The sequence below is a fragment of the Pezoporus occidentalis genome, unplaced genomic scaffold (genome assembly GCF_034315485.1).
Source record: "Pezoporus occidentalis ecotype Australia unplaced genomic scaffold, CSIRO_AGI_Poc_V1 ctg8, whole genome shotgun sequence".
Taxonomy (NCBI): Eukaryota; Metazoa; Chordata; class Aves; order Psittaciformes; family Psittacidae; genus Pezoporus; species Pezoporus occidentalis.
In genome coordinates this window covers 5,734,813-5,756,698 of record NW_026916158.1, presented here as the reverse complement: position 1 = coordinate 5,756,698, position 21,886 = coordinate 5,734,813, and the positions used below count along the sequence as shown (strand labels likewise).

The following is a 21,886-nucleotide window of genomic DNA, read 5'->3' as shown; positions in this document are numbered from 1 at the left end:
AATTATTCTAACAATAGTCACAACATTACGGCCCAGTGAATGTGATTATAGAAGAATCTCTTAAGTCCATGTCATACATACATTATGAACTTACAAATAAATAACTCTACAAAAATTCTGTCTTCTTTCCATGATTTCATGTGATTGACTAAAAAAAAAAATAATTTTTTTGTTTTTTTCTGGTGATGACAAATTAGGAATTGCATATTTGGTTCAAGGAATACATCACTGGTGCATCACTGAAGTCAACCACTAGGCAACAAAAAGACGTATCATATGAAACAATTTTTTAAACTTTTATTTTACATATTTATACATAAAACTTTCAAGGTAACTCTCTGAATCCAACCGAATGTTAATAGTACATCTAAAAATGCATGTCAGGTAGTCAACATTCACAAAATGTTGAAAACTGATTAAAATATACATATTACTGAAAGCTACAACTTCACTACGAGGCAGGCATGTATTTTTTGACTTGTATAGCACCGTCAAGTACAGTTTCTTTATTTTAAAACTACAGTGAAGAATAAAAAAGTAGTCAATGGTAAAATATCATTCAAATGAAAATCTCTAAACAAACAAAAATAAAGTTAAACTACCCTTTCTTCTCACCCATGATTTATAATGTTATAAGTACTGTACATTTTCTGTAATAATATTATTAAAATGCCTGATATTTAGTGGCACGAGTAAAAAAATTAAAATAAATTAAGAAGCAGAGGCCAATCACCGGACATAAAGCTTCAGACATGGTCAATGACTAACACTGGTTTTCCTGTGCGCCACTGTGGACATCAGAGCTTGGACACACAGAAGCAAAATGAAATATCGCTCGAGCTCTGCTCCCGGGACTCCGGGGTTCATTTTGCCGGCATCTTCTCTGCCATGTGCTTCTGCTGACTTTCGGCGTGTCTGTGGGGAGGAAAGAAGCTCTGTTTTTCAGCATGCTGAGGAGAGGTGGAAACACAAACCACAGGCTGGGCTGTGCTCCAAGCCAGCATCCCCACTGCCCTGGCAGCCAACCACAAAAAACGTTTTCCTGAGGAAAAAACAAGCACCGAGCATGGGATGTGTGGTTTCTGCCCAGGCTCCTTCCTGGCAGGAGGGGATCAGGAGATGGGTAAAAGGGAGAGGAAACCCTTCCCCAGAGTAGTTTTAGTCAGCTGGGATCATTTCCTCTCCTCCTGCAGGGATGGCCAGGGTGTTTGCCCCCAAACAATGCCAGAATGAGGGGAGCCGGTGCTTCCCACCATGCACCAAAGCCCCCACCATGCTGACCAGCTTCCAAATATCAATTGCTAAACTGTCATTAACTGCATTTAGGAAGCAAAGCATTTCCTGAAGTACAGAAGGAGAAACAGATGCAAGGTGGTGTTGGCGTTTGCCTGCTGACCCAGCTGCATCCTCCATCCCAAACCTCCCCTTTTCATCACTTGCTCTGTAAAGAAAGCAGTGACAGTGTGTCACAAGACTCAGAAATGACAACCTGCCTGCTTGTCCCAGGGAGCCACCAGCCCCCAGGCAGCATGAGAAATGCTCCCAAATCCCTCAGATGGCAGATACTTTACTCAGACTGAACACTGACAAATATCAAACAGCTGCTATGCAGCACCACAATGTTTTTAAATAGAAACAAATTTAGGCCACATTTTTTGCAATCTTAATGCTTCAGTTTTGAAACCATAGTCCTGGTGTGCTGACAATAGCCAGTGCACCTTATTTGTCACCTTCTTTTTCCCCTAAAGCTTTCAGTATTAAAGTTTCTGCAGCGCATCACTAATTATCTAAAAGAAAAATGTGTCTTAAGCCCTGACTGCCCAGGAGATGGAGTCCTTCAGGAAACCCCCCTATATTCTGCAAGGCTTTCTATTTTACCAGCTATAGAACATTAATATGAATGTGATTCAGAAATTCTCCCGTCAGTCAAGTCCTCCTGGCAGGAGAGGCAGAGCGGCTCTTGCTTACCCCAGCAAGAGGTATGGGTTGGCATGGGAGGCCACTTGGATTGGTTTTTTGGGGTGGGGAAAGGGGAGGTTGCAGCATCACTCCTTTCCAGGCTTCTGAAAAGGAAACACCAATACAAAAGCATGCACCAACACCTATGTTTGGGGAGCTCTTGAAAACTGCTGACAGCTTCCAGAACTCGAGTGCCCTGATTTCTTGCTTTAAGAATAGAGAGCAGTGTCTTTCTCAGCCCTTTGATAGCAAAAGCTTTAGTACTGAAATTCTGCTAGAAGAAAAACCCTACACACTGCCAATAGCAAGCTGGGACCCGAAAAGAAATACCCCGTGGAGCCTCCTTCACCTGGTCAGATCCTCAATGTCCACCAGCATGGCGTCCTGCTCTGTGTGCAACTCGTCCCGAATGAGAAGCAGCTGCACCAGCTCCTCGTTCAAGCCTGGGGATGGGGAGAAAGGGGATGAGTTTGTGATGTCCCAGGGAACGCTGGTTTGGGCCCCATACATCATCTTTCCCCACCACATTACGCAAGCTGGTACCGAGAACCAGGAGGGACCTCACTAAAGGATGCATGTTTTCTAGTGTAAGCCCCTTGACGCTGCATGCACTTCCTTGCTTGAAATAGCTTAATGCAGCAGGAAAAATAAAGAGGAATTTCTCAGTGCTTACAGTCTGCTGGTTCAGCTTTCTCTCACTTGTGGGCAATAACCCTGAGCAAGAAACAGGCTGCAGAAAGCGTGTGAGCTGCTCACCCAGGCAGCCTTGGGTTTAGCTTTTGAATTCCCTGCGGCAATGCAGAACATGCTGCCTACTTGTCCTGGTTTGGGGTTACTGTCCAAGCTGGTCCCTCTACTCAAGAGGAATGTTTGTGACATTGGATTCCTGCTTAGGGTTGTGTCAAACAGTGAGGAGGAAGAATACAAAAAGGACCATGTGAAAAATTAATCTGTGGGCATTGGCTCCCATGAAGGCTGTACCTGCCCAACACTTGCTGACAGAGCTGCGGTTTAGACTGTTTAAATACAGCTGTACTGGTTTAACACCTCTTCAGTCTGGGAAGCAGGCTCCCTGTTAATGACATTAACAGTTATGATCCCATACTCGGGTGCTTTGTAAAGTGAACCTAATTATTTTTTTGCCTTTGAGGCACAAAATAACAGATCACAACTCAATAGCACAGCTCTTCATCCTCAGTGGGCTGCTTCCAGAAGGGATGCCAATTAACTAACACGGGGAAGGAGCAGCACAGCAGCCCCCAACCAATGTGGATTTTTTTACCTACAGCCACCAGTCTGCCCAAAAATGGGGATCCCTTGGGGAAAGAAAACCCTAGATCCGCTCTTGGAAAACCCTGAAGCCAAGCAAGAGCTTTAAGAGAAACTGAAAACAGGAAAGAAAGCCAAAGCAGCCAAAACTGGAGAGAACTCCTTTGTGCACCTCTTCCATATACTCATGTTATTATTAAACATTTTACATTATACATTATACTTCTGTGTGTATCCTGGAGAATTGTTTTTAATTAAATGGAACATACTGAAGAATAATTAAACAAGTATCACTTACTTTCTATCTGTGAGTGGAGATCATTGACTATCACTTGTAGCTGCCCGATAGTCATGTCTCTTAGATCAGTGGGTTTTAAACTTCTCTTCATCAGGCATTCACTTATATGAGGCATATGTGGCAGCTGAAAAGACATTTTTAGCTTTTTACTGTTTTCTTCCAACTATTTGCATTTCTATGCAGCAGCAGTTTACATTGCCTGTATCCCACTCTCAAAGCATGCAATCGATGACTCCACCAGGACTACCACACCAAGCTGAAACATCTACACATTTGACCCAAGTCTTCAAATCTACCAGCATCAGCAATATACTGATGTAAAGTGAGGCACAGGCTATGGCCTGTCCAGGATAGGATGGGAGCAGACTATGACTTGGAGGGTAAGCAGCATCATGTGCTGGCCTCAAGGCATTAACAATCTTCATGCTTCATCATCTCATTCCCTGCACCCATCCTGCTCCTATAACACCCGATAAGACAACCCATGTCAACCCTTCAACTCCTGACAGCAGTCCCTATCTCCACTGCTCCTCTGCATGTCTACAAGCACTGTGAGCAAGCACCATGGTTGGTGTGCATGTCTCAACAAGCGAAAGCAAACAGCAAAAGGGCTGGCATTACCCCTACGCACCGTCCCATAGCCCCCACTTACAAGATCCGCTACCGGTGATTTCTTCCTGTTCTGTTTTTCCACCTCAACCTGCATTTTGGCCATGGGTTTTGCCATAGCCAAGGCCATTTTGGCTTCAGCTTGAAGTTTCTTTTGCCTGGTGAGGAAATCCATGTCATCAAGGGACTCTGACTCTTCTTCCGTCGTGTCTCTGTCAGAGTAGGACGAACTCTGCTTGCTCTGGGGAAGCAGACATGCAGCTGTTACAACCCCATTGCACCAGCAAAGTTTGCCATAGGCTTAACATATCTTTGTGCACTTAAAGTGGTATAATTTCTACAGAAACAGTGAAAAGCACAGATTATTTTTTTTTAAATTTTAATCCTTAAGATTATCTTTAGAAAACAGAGTAATTCCCAGATAGATCCCCCTGACTACTGATAGCAATTTGAGCACTTTAAATGGAAAGAGCCAACCAGATCAATACGTGTTGAAGGGACAGGCTGGTTAAGCTGGAATTAAAAATCTGGGGCCACAATGTCATATTTACAAAGGAAAAGTGAAGAGAGGAAAGCTGATGGGAGCTGATACCACTTCATATCCATTACTGCCCTGATAATTATCAGAGCCAAAAAGAAAGGGAGGAAGGAAGGAAGAAGGAACACCTTCACACGAAGGCATCTACTCCACAGCAGCTCTGTGCTAGCTATGGGCAGTTCACTATCTGCCCTCAGCACCTCACATTTCTTTAAGTGGTGGCTGAAGATGCTGCTCTGGAGTTTAACGTTGCTATTTTAATACGATCAGTTCTTTACCAGCTTCCATTTTGGATGCCCTATGGTTTCCATGCTCTGGAGCCTCTGCAGGAGGGGTTCCCAAACCTACCATGGGAGACAATGGCGTATCCAGGCTGGTTTCTGTCTTGCTGTCATCAGCGTCACTGTCCTTGTCACTGCCGCTGTCATTCACAAAGCAAATCTGCAAGTTCATCCCACTTTGTAATCTGTGGGGGAAATGAGAGAGGTAACACCACAGCCCGCCCATGCCAGTGCTGCCGCCGGCAAACTGCAGCTCTACCCACCACACTGATGGGTTACATGGACAAGATGCCGCAGCACCATCAGCAGCGGGCTGTTTGTGTTTTGAAAGGATGCTGTTGTCCTGATTTTGTATTGGCCTCAGGAAAATATTACCATTTTCCTGTTTTTAATTTTCAAGAAGATGGTCATTCCACTCCCAAAAGCAGCACTAGGACCACGATTCCATGGCAGCAGGGCACAGGCAAGTTCCTGCTGCTGCCCAGGGCTGCCATTTCTGAACAGCAGTTAACATGGGACTGGAAACTCAGTGGCATGGTAACAACAATGCTTCTACCACCATCTATTGATGAACTTCAGAATTACTAAGATACTGCAGAGCTATTGTCATCATGGGTGGCTATATTATTACATGAAGTAAAATATATATAAAGTTTATATAAAATGAATATATTAACAAAGAAATATATTTTAATAGAAATATAAAATATTATAATATTATATAAAATAATGTACTAGCAATTGAAAGTATTTATTCAGAAGGGTAATAAGCCTGTTTATGGCAAAGAAGCACTACTGTATCACAAGAGATTATGACTGTTTTCTGGACCTTCTGCTCCATCACCTGGTTTGGACAGGTTAAGACCACCCAAATTCACCTCTGTGGGAATTACTTTCTCAGGGTAAGGGATTCCCAGTTCATGCTGAGAGAAGGGAAAAGCACTTTTAAGGCTGAGAGCATTCTGGCTTTAGCTCACACAGTAGTTATCCCCCCCGAGCCACTGCAGAGCAGGTCATCAGCCATGTAACACACATTTTAGGGATGCTGAAGAGCTTGGCACACCAAACTGCAGACGGACCCCAGGGCTCCCTCTGCTCAGATCAGCCTCAGGAAGCAAACAAGGGAACAGATTTTTTGGACGAGAGGGTATCTGTGAAAGCCCACGATGATGCTCACATTGTGGAGCAGCTCTGCAGCCACAAGCCAAGCCCATGCACCACAGGCTCTCCACAACAATTCACCCATCTGACACCAGGGTCAGGCCCGTTTGCCTCCCTCCTACAAAATCTGCTGAGACTTTGCACATCTTCAAAATTCATTAAATATTAACCCCAGAACTAGAGATTTTGGGGTAAACCCTATCAGACTTCTTGGTGGATCATACTCTATCACTGCCTGCTGAAGATGGGGCAAACTCCCCACATGTTCTGTTACTCCTCGTTCCTGACAGAGGTGCTTATATTGGTACTTACAGGCAGCAAACTTTTATTTTCCACTGGTTTCAGTGGAATTTCTTAGTCACTGTTACCATAAAATAAATAGCATTAATAATTAAAATTGTTTACGAAACACTAGCACCCTGAAAGGTGGTAGATGCCCCACCACTGGAAACATTCAAGGCCAGGCTTGGATGGGGCTCTGAACAACCTGATCTAGTTGAAGACATCCCTGCTTATTGCATGGGGGTTGGATTACATAGATAGCCTTGAAAGGTCCCTTCTATCACAAACCACTGAATGATTCTATTGTATAATTCTGCACAAACTTTTAAGCCATGGTGCTCAAACACCGGCACCCAGGCTGGGGAGCAGGATACACCCTTGGCTTGGCTTCAAATTGCATTGCATGGAAAGGGCAGAGAAACTGTAAAATGGTCTGCGACTCATGTGCCTTTCAAGAGCATGACCCCCACACCCAGCAATTTAAGCAACTTAAGTTCTTTTATTTTGTACGCAAGCATGAGAGCAATGGTCCTACAAAGTCAGCATGCAATACTAATGCTTTGCCTGGACTATGAATATTAACAAAACACCAAAGTGTTCAGGTACAGCTGGCAATTTTGTGTGGCACAGCTGCCAAACCCTGCCACACAGTGTTAATTAGAGCCGTGCTATAATTACAAGATAGCAGCTCCTGGTTTAGCTGTAACTACACACAGCAAAACTGTTTTCCCTTTCAAATGACTTGCAGTTCAATTTAATTTCACAATTGTACCTCTCTGGTGTAATAACAGTATTCCTCTTGGCTTTATGCCTCTCTAAGACTTCTTCTCCCACACCATGGCAACAGGTAGATCTTCTCTCCCAGTGTGGGAGGTGTTTGATGCTTTCCCAGTGCCACGTGCTATTCCTCAGCAGCTGAATATAAACAAGCCTTTCTGGAGTGTATTTGATGTAGGAATTTTAAAAATTAGAATAAGTGAGGTACCCATGCTATGCAATGTGCCAGCCCCATGGATGGAGCAGTGTCCAGTGAGCAGAGCCTGCACAGGACATGAGGACATGGAGGGGAGGCAGGAAGCCCTGTCTAAACTCATTTTTTCCATTCTCTGATGCTTTCTGTGCATGAGATTACTTGCTGAACCCTGCTGAACCAGGGCTAGCTATCAGCATCAGATCTGTTTCCAATGGGCTGCCACCTCCTGAGCTACTGAAGGAAGGTGAGCTTTCATAAACTCATGGGTTTTCACCAAGCAACACCATGCTGCCTGATCCAGGACTGCTGGGATGACAGGACCATTCTCAAAACCTGCCCTGCTTTGGACATGCACATCTGGCATGAAACCAGGCATTCAGCCACTTCCACCACCATTCTTGGTCTTCCCACTCCCAAAGGCAACGCCCAGTTCAGGGCAGAGATTCTGAATGAAAACCTGAGGGAAACCTAACTCAGGAAACTTCAGCTCATTTGCTTTATTCCCTGAGCATCCAATTATCTCTTCTACACAGTTTTAAACTTATAAAACTAAACAATAAACTAATAGCACATTATTTACAATTATTTACATAATGTACAACTATTGAATTTGGAGCATAAGATGTTCTAAACCAAGGAAAATTCAAGAATATGGCTGCAAGCAAAACCTGAGGGATTCTCTGAAGGAGAGATTGCAGGATGTCCCACTGGAGGCATCTCTCAGTTTTTGGCCTCCAAAGAGGTTTTGGGCTGTGAGGCCACCTGGCTTACCGAGAGGAGAGGCTTGGCTTGCCGCTCTTACTGCAGCTGGTGTAAAGTCCCGGGCCATCATCAAAGAAACTGCCCAGAGCCAACTTCTGTCTGATTGACTCCCGCTCATTCTTCTGGGCCTGAAAGGGAAGTGCGACAGAAAGGATGAAGCTGTGGATCATGCCAGTGTGCACAAAGCAGAGCTGTCTCACCTGCCCCATTGCTACGCTCATGATGCCAAGAGTCCCCCACACTGTCTCCCATGCTTGGGTGGACCACGCAGCCCATCCCAACAGGGAAGCCCATCTGCATCTCTCCACATACTGACAGATCTATATCTATATATGCACACACATCTGCTATATACCTAATATATCACAGAATGGTTAGGGTTGGAAAGGACCTTAAGATAATATATACACTGATACCTGTACCCATAGACATATACAGCCACTGAGGCCACACTTAGAATCATAGAATAGTTAGGGTTGGAAAGGACCTTAAGATCATCAAGTTCCAACCCCCTTGCATGGGCAGGGACATCTCACACTAAACCGTATCATCCAAGGCCTCGAAACACTTGCACCATTAGCATCCTCCACCTCCCTGAGCAGCCTCCAAGACCACACAATCCTTCTGCCAAGCTGCTTAGAGATGCAGTTTTAATCATCATCAAATTATCCCGTTTTTTAAAATGTATTTTTATGCATATTTTTTATCTGAAATTAATCACCTATCAATGGTTACGGAGAGGACTCTGTAATCAATGTGCAATAAATGAAAATCACAGATCTAGATTCAAAATTAGTACCAGTACTATCCCAGTGTCTGTCACTAATGGATTATGTGCCAAAGCCGACAACAAATTCATACAAGGCAGCAAGTTATTGATAGAAGGAACATTCTGAAGCCCTCAAAAACATTTAATTTTAAAATAACACATAATATCCAGTCAAGGATACCCAACAAAAGAAAACATAGCAGGCAAGCATAAGCTTCTCCCACAGGGTTAACTAATATAACTGTGCTTCCCATATTTCACCTAAGTAAACGTAAAACACCTCTTTTTCACACAAGGAAGTGCGCTATAACAAAATGCAAATTATTAACTTAAAATAGCTAATGATTTCATTCCAGCTCCAGCGCTGACTACGTACGTTATCACACTGCACATTATTATTCTCAATCCCTTGCCGAAATACATGCTTCGTTTGCAACCTATCTCCTTTTATTTAAAATATTAAAAATAACCCACATGGCATCAAGTGATGTAATATTCCCAGGTTCAGCTCCCAGCTTCCAAAGTTCCACCCAGACTGCCCAGGTATCTTTTCCTAATTTTGTTTTTTTTTTCCCAGCTTCCATTAACTGAAGCCTCAGTCACATGGAGACAGTTAGATTTAGCGTTAAAAATAGCCATCCCTGCTGGTGAAGGTAGCACAGTGAAAAAAACCCAAACAAGTAAAAATGAGTGAGAAATATTTTTTTAATTGGCTGAAAGCAGAGACGGGCTTGCCTGTGATGATTCTTCATGCATCCCATCTCACATACAATGCATGTGGGCCTCTCTCCCATGAGTGCCAGCTGCACCCTCAGTGCATCAATATTTCATGAAGACACAGATACTCAGCTTCCCCTTTTTTCCAACTCAGATGAGCCTCTCCCACATCTTCCCAACTACATCTCATTTTCCTTGTATTCCAAAAGAAATCAGGAGCCCAATGCACATCTCCACCTCCTCCTACCCAGCTGGGACAGCACATCCCAGCCTCCACAGCCAGCTGGGACCACTCCCTCTCTCGGCAGTATACCCACCTACTCTGTGTGTGCTGAAAACCACTCTTCCTTGCATTATAATACACACAAATACAGGCACACTTTTACATATTTGCCCTTTCAGATGGGGCTGTCTCTTCAGATCTTTTTAATTTTGCTCCATTTCCCACCGAGATACAACTGCTCCCTGTATGACATCTGTACGTTTAATCAATGTGCAATTTGTTTTCTCCACCAGGTCATTACTGAGGATACTAAATAGCACTGCTCCCAGGACTGAATTCTGAATATCCCATTTTATAAACCAGACACAGGCGAATGACCATAAAGAAATCAAGAGTCTTATTTGTTATTATAGAATAGGGAACAGTTGTTAAGAAAGACAATATACCTAAGGGAACTAGATTTGAGGCTTTAGATAAATTTCCGAACAGCTGCAACATACATCCTGAGTTGGGTAGTGAAAACTATAAATTGAGAAGGAAAATTGCAACTGTTTTTTTGACTATCAAATATACTTACTTGGTATATAAAAAATAATGGATTAAATATGCAAAATGCAATGGTACTAGGAAGAAATATATAAACCCATGTTATTTATGTATTTTGACACTGAATCAAAAACTTACGCATTTCTGAAAAAGGCATCTGGTGTAGAGCTGACATTTGTTTCCGACAATTATTTTAAACAAAAGGCTGCTTTTTATTTTTGAGGCAAAACAGTTTTGAACGGATGTTTTCCCTCTTACTGTTAGCCTTCCAGTTCAGAAGGTCAGTAGCTACCTTTGTTTAAGTATATGAATAAAACACAATGTCAGATTATGGCCATGACTGCCTACATGTCAATGCTTTACACAACCATTCCAGTAAAGGCAAATTTCCAGGAGAGGTTCAGCCTTTCCCTATAGTAGACTCAGCACACTGTTTTCCAGGCTGTCACCTGCTGTAATTATTGCTGTTTATAAAACTATTGCAATCACCTCTTTGGCATTTGCAGATTATACAGAACCATTTGTGCTCTTTACCACCCACCTCCAACGCATGACGGTACCCAGCCCATCTCCAACGCTCTGCAGCACCTCAACACAAAAAAAACTCCAACATTTTTGGTGAAAAGCCTGAATTTATCCCATATATGCCTTCTTCCAGAACAATCCCATTCCTGGGGCACATGGTGATACAGTTGATGCTGGAGGCTGTCCCTGACCAGCCTTCATGCTGGATGGAGAGCACTGCCCACAGCGATGCGCACGAGGTTTCTGCAGTTTTCTGGGAAACTAAGCAAAGTCTGTGCTGTTCATGTCACTTAAGAAGTAGCAGCCAGACTGCTCCTTTCACCACATACCACTCCACGCTATTTAGCACGCAGGCACCTCTACTAGCAGCCTTTACACACTACAGACTTCACCCAAAACAGCACACAAAATTGCACATGGAAGATTTATTTGGTATCGAGGTGCAGCAGTGATTTGCCAGGCTCCTTGTCATGCTCCGTGACACCCCACTTTGGGTAGAGCAGCCAGCTCCTAATAACAGCTGGAGATGGCACTTCTGGAGTTGCACCAATCGGCACCAAACCTAGACCAAATACCAAGAGTGCTTTGCTAAGGTGCTACCTGTTGGAGAGGGAGAAGTCTAATTACACAGTGAATTACAGATTAAGGGGTGCCAGCAACACTTCAGCAGGGCCCTGTCCCATCCTGCCAGTGCCACTGTGATGCAAGAGTTAAAATGCAGCAAGGCCAGCAGAGGCTGGATGCACCAAACAGGGTGTACAGCCGGTGCCTGGCCCCAGCCACGACACAGCCAGGCCACCGAGGCTATTTTTGCCAAGGTCTGTCATTACCAGCCATGGACAATTACTATATTTAAAGTTCCAGAGGCTGCTCCACAGGCAGCACCTTATTTATGTCTGTAAAGTACAAGTGCTGTCACTGGATTTACAAACAAAAATTGTAACCACAGAATATTTGCTTTTATCTCCTTTTCTTCTAGGTGGATTTGCTGGTAAATGCAAAACCAAGTCAAACTTGCGTATCTCATGCCATGTGGCAAAGTGCCTTAAAACCCAGGGGTTTCGAGGTACGAGAACGCATTTGGAAACATGTCTTTTATCATAAAGTTATATATAAACACAGGCAGAAGGTTTGCTGCTGGTGGGTTAAACACCACCGAGCATTTCCCTGCTTCAGCACCTGAAACCCAGAGCCCTGGGAGGGTGCCGGGCACAGTTCTGGCGGGCCTCCTCTTGCCAAGGCGGCAGCTGTGGGCAGACAAAAGACTCCTTTTTGTCTCTTACCTTTTTATAACTCCCCTCCCCGGCCGGCACGGCTGCTTTCCTGATGACGTCACCCATGCCATCACCCTCCCGACTCATCTCCTTCGCTCCCTGGTCCTCACGTGGCCAGTGAAATGCTCCCGCCAGGGCATCTCAGTCCTTCCTCCGCTCCTCACTTAGCACCATGGGATCAAGTGCTCGCTCCCAGAGCCAAGACCTGCAGCAGCCCACCGTCCCCGGTCCGGGCTGCTTCCCCAGCTCCTCTCGCCTCCCAGCTGCTCCAGAGCACCTTGCTTTTCCCTAATAAAGTCAACAGCAGTGCTAGAGCCCCAGCCAGCTAATGAGAGGAAGGCGAGGGCTGTGCAGGCCAGGGAAGCCGTGTCCTTCTCCAGCCACTGCCAGCTTCAGATAAAAATAGCCCTCGGCAGCTACACATGGGCAGGAAAAATCCCGGTGTCTGATGTCAAAATCCAAGTCCGACAGCGCATTCATGGCCAGAAGGGTCAGGAGGAAGGGACTTTTTCCTGGGGCATTCACCATGAAAGTTATCCTAATGAATTCCCAGCGGCTGGAGGAAACTGCCTGCGGCTGGGGCTATAAATCCAGGCAGAGCCAGGGCAGTCCTCAGCCCTCGCATGGCTGCTCAAGGATAGGCAGTCACAGCAATGTCAAGCACAGGCTGAAATTTTCACTCTACATGAAACACACCAGAAAGGACCCCAGGGAACTATTTCTTGGCTAAACCATCTTTTTCAGGTGAAAAAAAAAGAAAAAAAAAAAAGAGTTTCTAGGAATTAACCAACAGAACTCACAAAGGCATCCAGCCTTAACCTGCCACTGGTCTTGTGGGCTCCCAGAGCCTGGGGACCCCTGCACTGTCTGGCCCGTGATCAGGGTGGCCGAGCACTCTAGCCCAGGCTCCTGGGAGCTCTGCAGGCTCAGCAGCCCCCAAAACTGCACCGCTTATAGCTCCAGCTTGTGCCCCCAGCAGTCCTGCCTGGAGACCTGGCCTTCACAACACAGCCCCAACCCTGAACAAATCCTGCCTGGTCCTTGCTGAGATCCCATCTGTGTTGCATCCATCACAGTGGGAAACGTTTGCTCTAGATAGGCAGTGAGAGGCAGAGATCACATGCTTGGTGCAGCTATTTCTATAGAGAATCATAAGAAAAATGGAATTTGTGCCACAATTCCTTAGTGATCCTCAAAATACAGCACAACAGCCACAAAATACTGATTTCTGGTGTGACACATCTATCCTGCATGCTAGATGAATTTTAAGAGTGATAAAGTTTACATGTTTTGATGATATATCCAAATCGTGCTGACATTGTTTCACCCCAAATGATTATTCTAGTTAGATTAACCAGCTCTACCAACATACAAATTATGCACCATGGCATTACTCTATTCTGAAGTTTCAGGAAAAATAACAAACAGGACTTTTTAAATTCCATTCTTGTCGCAGGACAAGTGCTTTGTAACTATAATTCCCAAATGAAACAAAGTTGTTCTCTGGATACTTCATTATTTTTAGTTCCCTTCCACCACTGACTCATTGTGTTCTTTCCTGCTGTTGCTAAATTAACTTCCTCTCCTGGCTGTGGGATTGGATCCTGACACAATAAATCTGGCAAAAAAAAACCCTCAACATAAAAAAACAAACCAAAACATCCCATAGCCCTAGAAGAAGGACGTTTTGGCCAGGAGCACTGGGCTAGGGGAAGAGCCTGAAACTTGCCATATGCTTACCCTGCAATTTGGGACAAGTCCCCGTATCAACCTGCCCTCATTCGTTGGACGGGAACATACCTGATGTCCTGTGTCTCCTCCCTGGCTGCTGAGGTGAGTCCCACACAGGTCCCACTGTGCCTGTGGTACCCAACACACAGTGGGGGATGCACACGTTATGTGTTAGGCCACCCTCTCTGAAAACTGATGTCAAACCCCCCCCCCCCCCCGCCAAGGAGAGGAAGCAATGCAGCCTATTGAAAATACATTTAACATTTCTCATTCACATTTTAAACAATGTTTTATCCCCCATCCCAGGTCAGACCAGTTTGCCTTTTCCCTGCCCTCTGAGCTGGGATGTTCCAGGACCAGCCTCGCAGAGGAGCCTCGCCCACCCCCTGTGCAGATCCCACACAGCCGGTCCGAGTCTCCAGTGAAAACCCAGCTTCCAGCAGCCACCTCATTCAAGGCAACAGCAGAAAAAGGAACCTGGTTAAGAAGCACGTCAGCGAGTCCCTGCATCCCTGTAACCATTGCTGGAGATATATTTGGCTGCCCTCCTTGGCAGCCAGGACCAGACCCAAAGCTGCACCTCCGCCTGAAAAGCACCCTACCCCCCCCCCCCCCCATCTATTTTATGTAGAAGGTTTAAATAACCAAAAAAAGCAATGATGAGGGCTAAAATGTCAGGTAGGTTTCATGTTGGTGTCACTAGCCAAGGACTCTTCGTATGCCAGCTTGCATCAGCAGGCAACTGGCCTCTATGGCCATAGCTGCAGAGACAGCCTCTTCAGCAGCCAATGGTGATGCTGGTGGAGGGAGAGAGAGGTTGTTTTTGTTTTCATAGCATGAAGGGAAAGCTCAGAAAGAGCATATCTGGAGCACGTCATCTGGGAGTGCACAGGCGCACATGGACCCAGAACTGCCGGGAACACACAGGCTAGGAAAGGCCACACTCAAGTCATCCTTAAGCAAGGCATGGAAATAGGACACATCAAGTTTTATGTGCTTTAAATGTGCACTGATTGTTTATGGACAAGAGGCAGCTAAATTTAACTCCACCATGCATTCGTAATGCTTGCTTGAGCCAATGAAAACACCCCTCAATGCTGTTGGGGCATACTCCACTGGGGAAGAAACCAGCTTCCCCGCCTTTCTGTTAGGGATTAACTCCCATATCACCAGTTACCAAGCTAATGGATAAAACCCCTCAATTCTCTGCGAAGTTCAGTGAAAGTGCTCCAAGCATCCTCCCTGCCAAACCAGTGCATAACCATGGGGCACCTGGGCTGAGGTATGGAGCTGGCTTCCAGATTCATAGAAATCTCAAGTCACCAGAACTATTTCACAAAACATTTTATTGTAAAGGTTGGAATAAATCTCTTCAGAGAGGTCCTTCACAGCACAGCATCATTCCAGAGCAGAACAGCCAACCCAAGGCACTTACAAGTCCCTGCAAATTTTGGGATGAAATGGATTTTACATTGACAGAGGGTAGATTTAGATTAAATATTAGAAAGAAATTCTTTACTGTGAGGGTGGCGAGGCACTGGAACAAGTTTCCCAGAGAAGCTGTGGCTGCCCCATCCCTTGAAGTGTGTAAGGCCAGGTTAGACAAGGCTTTGAGCAACCTGGTCTAGTAGAGGATGTCTCTGCCCATGGCAGAGGTGGTGGAATGAGACGATCTTCAAGGTCCCTTTGAACCCAAATCATTCTATGATTCTATGGCCATGCCCTCCCCCTGATGATGTTTCCCTGAGCTCTAGCACACCAAATGCCTTCCACCTACTTTGCAGAGGGTTCTTTTTTCCATCTGTCTAAACAAGGCGGCCTCCAGCCTCAGTTCTGTATAATGCAGGCTTTATTTTGTTTTATTGTAATTGGTTTGGAATGCAGGGTCAGTGCACTCAGCCACACAAACGGAGGTGCCTCTGCTGTACCACGACACAGCATCCCTCCAGCGTGGCAGTCACAAGTGAGAGGCCAGGCTAGCAGCTCTCCAAGTCTGCCAGCACTCCACAGTGGGTTTTGTGTCATTTGAGGCTTTCTCCAGTGCCCATCCTTGGGATTATATTCTGCCATGAGAATATGTATTCCCTTTGATGAAAAAGATGATAGTCTGGTATTTCTATACTGCCACGAAAAGCCTACAAAATCCTTAAGATATCAAACAAAAGAAACCTAATAAAATCTCAATTTTTATTATTTATTAATTTATTTTTAAATGAGCACTTTGCATTTTAACCTTGTGAATTTAATGGATTAATTCTATGGTTCAGTGCTTGCCGAGATCCTGGAGGGGCAGGTGCCAGTCATCCTTGCCTGGTCTATCCATGGGGCAGCCAGCCTGACCCACACTGACACCAGCACCTCCTAAACTCACAGCAACACCTGCACCTCCACACTACCGGAGTCTTTCTAACAGACTCTTCTTAAGAAACATGCACAAACTTAGCATCACCAGAGTCAAACCTGCCACAAGCACGCAGACCAGGTCGCAGAAGAACACCCAAGGCCAGGCAGGATGCACTGCACACTCCAACCCACCTAAGAAATCATTTCTAAGCAAATAAAATCTCATTTTTCCTATGGGAGTTTTTTTTCATTTTCTTTGCACGCATAAAGCCCAGTAACATCTCTAGACCCACTCTCCTGCCAGCAGATACCTCAGACCGTGACTGATGCCAGCGCATGGAGCCAAATCCGGTTCCCATGGGCAACTGCCTGTTTGGAGACTCCTGCCTTATGCAGGGACACTGGGTGCTGAAGGGAGGGGTTTCTCTGCTTTTAAAGGCATAATAGGAATCAACCCAAGAAGATGATGTAAATCTAGATATATCACCCATTTGTACAGCTGTGGCAAAGAAACACAGATGATGCCAGCAGCAGGCTGCCAAGTCCTGTTTTTGCTCCATGCAAAGGTGAACCTGTCGGACAATGCTGAAAATATGTATTTACAAAGGAAACTGAAACACTGGCTGAGGGTGCAGGCAATAAAGCACTGCTAGTACACGTCAGAATAAAACCTTTATTTCTGTATTAAGGCCTGGATTTGCATGCTGGCCTTTTACCCTGTGTGAGCTTGGGACCTTACTAAACATTAACCAACGCACATGAGCTGACATTTTTCTTGTCAAATGGCAGGAGTAATACGGAGCCCTAAACAAAATGTTTGGCATAGGAAAATAAACCAGGATAAAATAGGAAAAGAGAAATAACTAAGGAAAAAATATATGTCATGAAGAGCAGCAGCAATCTGCATGACTCCAGGATGAAGCCATAGGAAAGATGTCAGATGCTGGGACCCCCTGACTGTGGAGGACCTGGCCTAAATTCAAAGCCTGATTTAGCCACATCCAGAACTCCAGGAGGCCCTATGGCACCTGCACGTCAAGAAAGCAGCAGTGACAGCTCATTTACGGTGTGAAACAGGATTTTCAAGGCCAGCGACAGCATTCCACAGAAATACCTTCCTCTTCCTCAGCACCCACCATCGCTGCACCCCGTCCTCAGCACCCTGCCTGCTGTGGAGCTTAAGTCCTAGCCATGATGTGGTCATGTCAGAGCATTTCTGCTGAATTACTCCACAACAAACAGGTTTTCAAGTTTTTCCCTGACTTGCTGACTTGCTCCTCTATTTCATTTATTTTTATTTAGCAGCTTTGAAAAACGGGTGCAAGGAGGGAGGGAAGCAGTTTCATGCTGCCACCCTCCTCCCTGAGGGCACTCCAGGCAGCCACCAAAATCCTGTCATTGCTGGCTTCTAGCCTGATCCAAAACCTGGGACTGCCAGCCATGAAAGGATTAAAACTTGGCCTTAAGGTTAATGGGTTTGGGAGGGGGCTGGGGTTGCTCCTAATCTTTGCAGTATCACAGGAACATTTTGAAACAGGTATCATTTGAAAAAAATACAACCCAAAACAAACAAATGTTTCTCTGGACTTTTTTTTTCCTACGGTTTGCATGCTTTCCGTCTGCTTTCGCTCTAATATTTATCAGTTTGGAAGAGAGGAACCAAATCATAAACAAGCAAGTAGATTAAAGCAGATGAAAGGCAGCAGCGCTGCCATCACAGCAAGCCCAGGGCATTAACACGCAGGGATGCCGGCCAGGCCTGTGCCGCAGCCGCCGCAGCAGCTCGCCATCGCTCGCCCACCACCACGGACCAGCTTCCACCCGGGAAACAATGCGCAACCTTTAACCCTTGCGTTCCTACGAGTATGCTGGGAAAACACCCGCTGCACCAAAACAATGGCACCATTTATTAAGTGGAGAGCAACAGGCTCAGAGCTGCAGAAAAATCAGATCCCCTGAAATAGAGACTGAAAAATCCCTAGGGTTTTCTTTTCTTTTTTTTTTAAGGAGTTAAAAATGGAAACTCATTTCCAGAAGCATTTTATAGATTGAAAACATTTAGTGAAAAATCTCTTCAACTCTCCTTTCTCTTTACATATGTATGCTTTGGTATCTTAACCCTTCATGATATATTTTGCAATATGAGATATTTTGTCTTAAAACACAGATTGAAGTTTGAATTAAATATGGTGCTGGGGGAAAACAAGGAGGAGCTGCTGTTTCAGGCAAAGCCCCATCTCCTGAGGGTACAGCTCTGCAGCTGGGAATGCCTGTTGGGTATTTTGCAAAACACACTCCACTGCACATACGCAAACACATTTCTCAGCATCGCCATAGCGGATGGACAGGCGTTTGTGCATTTACTAACCTGCCTGTACCATCGAGCCCTAAACATGCCATTTCCCATGCAGGTGCACCCTATGGCACCGACCTTCTCTCCAGAGAGAAATGAAGCCACAGTAATAGCCACTCCAGGTCCTCACTTGCCCCACTAAAATAAGCCTGATGCTGCCCAGCAAACACGGCTGTCAGTGCTGCTGCCTGCAGCACTGCTGCCAGGCCCCAGGCCCCCCTGTAATGGGGGCAGCCCAGATGGATGCTTATCTCACCCCAAAACCATCACCAGTTCTCTCACTGATTATTTAGCACAGCAAGAACCATGACGAGGCTGTATTAGAAAACAATTTATCTTGTGGGTCAGCTCTTGAGCTTCAATTAAGCTGGAAAGCACAGAGCAACACTCAGTTTATTCCAATCTAAAATTTCCATCGCTCTTCTACAGCAATGCCAGAAGCACAAAAATCGCAGCTTGCTCACTCACACGGAGGAGTTTCATCCAGGCAGGCAGTAAGCGGGCTGCTGGGCGCGAGCAGCAGGGTGCGGGGCGCAGGCAGCAGGGTGTGGGCAGTGAGGAGGACGCAGGCAGCGGGGGGCAGGCAGCTCCTCCGGGCGAGTGCACCGTCGCAAAGCCCCGCAGGCGGAAGGTTCTCCGCAACACGGCTGCTTCGAGTCCCCTGCACTACGAACCCCGGGATGCCTCGGGAGCAGGAGCCCACCGTGCAAACCCGAGCCGGCGGACCCGCGCTCGGCTCCGGGAAGGGGGTCAGGCCGCTCTAGCTCCTTACCTGGTAGGAGCAGTTTTCCTGGTGGACCATCTCCGTGCATCATCCGCCGCGGCCGCCCAGCCGGCAGCTCCCGCAGCCGCCGCGCCGCCCCGCGGGGTCTCCGGCCCCGGCGGGAAGGAGAAGGATGAGGAGGATGGGAAGAGAGAGAAGAACGGACAGGAGGACGAGAACGTGAGCCCGGGCCAGCCGCCCGCCGGTAAGATGGATGCTGCCGCGCTGCTCCGCCTGCGCAGCGGCGGCCCCGGCGGAGCGCGGGGGGGTGTGTGTGTGGGCGCCGGTCCCGGTCCCGCCCCGCCCGCACTGCCGGCACAAAGAGCGGGGGCTCCGCGCAGGGCGGGTGTCAGCCGCACTCCTCCGGGGGAAGGGGAAAAACACCCCAAATGCCTCCTCCAGGCCTTGCACTGTGCCGGGGCAGCTTCTTCTGCCCCGGGGCGATGCTGCGGCGGCCGCAGTTCCAGTCCCCTCAGCTGCAGAACCGGCCCCTGCGGGACGCTAGTGAATCGCAGCCGCCTGCCTCGCCTCCCCGAAACGCGGCGAGACACCAGGCCACTAAATAAATAGCTATCAGATACCTTTATTCTACACTCTGCTACAGAAATATAGCGCAGCCTTTTCTGGAAAATGCTCTGCCCTGCATTTCCAGCATTTCCATACCTCCCCGGTGCAGTGAGGGTGAGCGTGGAGCTCCTCGCATGGCACCCGCTTGGGCTGGGCTCTCACCTCAGGTGCGACCCCATTTCAGACGCAGGGAGATGCAATCCTGGGGCTGGGCAGAGAAAACACCTATGCTCACCACAGTACCCTTCTCCCAACACCAACAGGCCCTTCTCTAAACAAATCTCCCCAAAGAAAATTGGGGAGAAACTGGAAAAAATCTGAAGACTGAGTAAATATCCTGGCTCTGCAGATGCTTTCTGCAGGATGATGGGTGGGCTGAACCAGTGCTTGCAGCCTGGGGACAACGAAGCCCCTCTGTAGCTTGTCCATCATTACATGCCTATATGCAGAATACTTCACTGCCATTCCAAAACAGCAGTGTAAGATTATCAAACTTTCTTCTCTGCTTGCAAGCTCAGGCTCGAGGCCTGGCATGCAGAGGGAACCAAATGCTAATTTTGCTTTCTATTGTAGAAGTCTTTAATAGGAGAGACTGGAATGAATGAATGGTGGGACAAGTGGATAGTTTGTAATTCTCTGCATTTGCAACCTCAATCTGCTGAGCACCGGTTTGTCAGGTAACTCAGGTTAGTTCAGTTCGACTCATTTTCCAGGGGGTAACACATACCCCAAGAGCCTCATCTGGCTTGGGACTAGGCTGGCTGTGGCCCCAGCTGGGGGTAAGGGGACAGCATAAGCCCTGATTTTGGCTGGACATGGCCTATTCGAGGTGCACCAAAATGCCCAGAAAGTGCTCGGCTTGCATCCTGCATTGAGCACTCTTACCCAGGCAGGCAATAGCACTTTGGCTTGCAACTAGAAGAAACTCTGTGCCTGACCTTTGTTAGGCAAATAGGGCTTTACTGTAAAGGTGGTGAGTTACAGGAACAGGTTGCCCAAAGAAGTGGTGAATGGTCCCTCCCTGGCAATGTTCAAGGCCAGGTTGGACAAAGCCTTGGGCAACATGGTCTAGTGTGAGGTGTCCCTGCTCATGGCAGGGGGGTTGGAACTTCATGATCTTAAGGTCCTTTCCAACCCTAACCATTCTATGACTCTCTGATTCTTTATTCTGCTTCTAGTCACAGCCAGCTGTGGCTGAGTTCAGAAATGCACATGACTGTGAAAGCCAGAAGCACTTCCTCACAACACATCTCGGATTTGAGTCCCTGTACCAGATGTGCCTCTGAAAGAAAGAAAAAAAAATAGAAGAAAAGCCTTTGTAGACTCATCACTGCCCCAGCTTTCCCAACTTCCCACCTCACAAACAAGCCAGAGGGAGCTGCTGCGGGTGGACGGAGAGTCCCTGGAGTCCCTGCACAGCTGGGCAGCACAGATAGAGAGAACCCCTCTCAGCTCCAACCTCCTCCCCAGTGCCCTCTCCCCTGCAGGAGCAGAGCTCTGGAAAAAATACAGCTTTCGTTTAAAAAGAAAAAAAAATCTGCATAAATTTTTAAGAGGGGATGAAGTCATGCCTGGTTTTTACTGGTTCTGCACAGAATCCCATTCAAGTAGGCAGCTCATTCCAGACATCAAAATAAAAAATCCTCACTTTTCAATACATTGCATAAATCTTGGGCTAGCTTAGGAAGAGTATCTGTGGCAAACTAAAAGCAGCTCCAGGTATTACATAATCCCTAATGCCATTTATTATGTGCATCACAAGAACTCCTGAAATTAGTCCCTGCTTCCCACGTGCAGGTCTATCTATAACGGCTGTGACTCAGAGCTGCTCTGCGTGCAGCAGATCCCCGGCAGGGACTGCACCAACCTCTCTGCACCCAGGTTTGGTGTGGCAAAGGGTGACATCCCCCCCCCCCCCCCAACCTATTTAATAGCTTATTGCT

General features: G+C 46.6%; 1 protein-coding gene across 4 annotated transcripts in view; it reads right to left on the bottom strand.

Annotated features, from left to right (window-relative positions):
* Positions 1-282: 282 nt before the first annotated feature.
* The window catches only part of SCHIP1 (schwannomin interacting protein 1), a 188,206-nt gene continuing 166,602 nt past the window's right edge, over positions 283-21,886 (bottom strand). The window contains exons 1-7 of one of the 4 annotated variants that reach the window (XM_062603208.1): positions 19,386-19,802; positions 8,142-8,260; positions 5,022-5,139; positions 4,179-4,376; positions 3,527-3,650; positions 2,309-2,402; positions 283-915 (exon numbers count right to left, since the gene is read on the bottom strand). In XM_062603208.1, the coding sequence (XP_062459192.1) occupies positions 864-915; positions 2,309-2,402; positions 3,527-3,650; positions 4,179-4,376; positions 5,022-5,139; positions 8,142-8,260; positions 19,386-19,415 (735 nt within the window). In that variant the 5' untranslated portion in view covers positions 19,416-19,802 and the 3' untranslated portion in view covers positions 283-863. Of the gene's footprint in view, positions 916-2,308; positions 2,403-3,526; positions 3,651-4,178; positions 4,377-5,021; positions 5,140-8,137; positions 8,261-12,195; positions 12,561-19,385; positions 19,803-21,886 lie in introns of those variants that run through there. The other 3 variants (XM_062603207.1, XM_062603206.1, XM_062603209.1) reach the window with 3 other exon arrangements.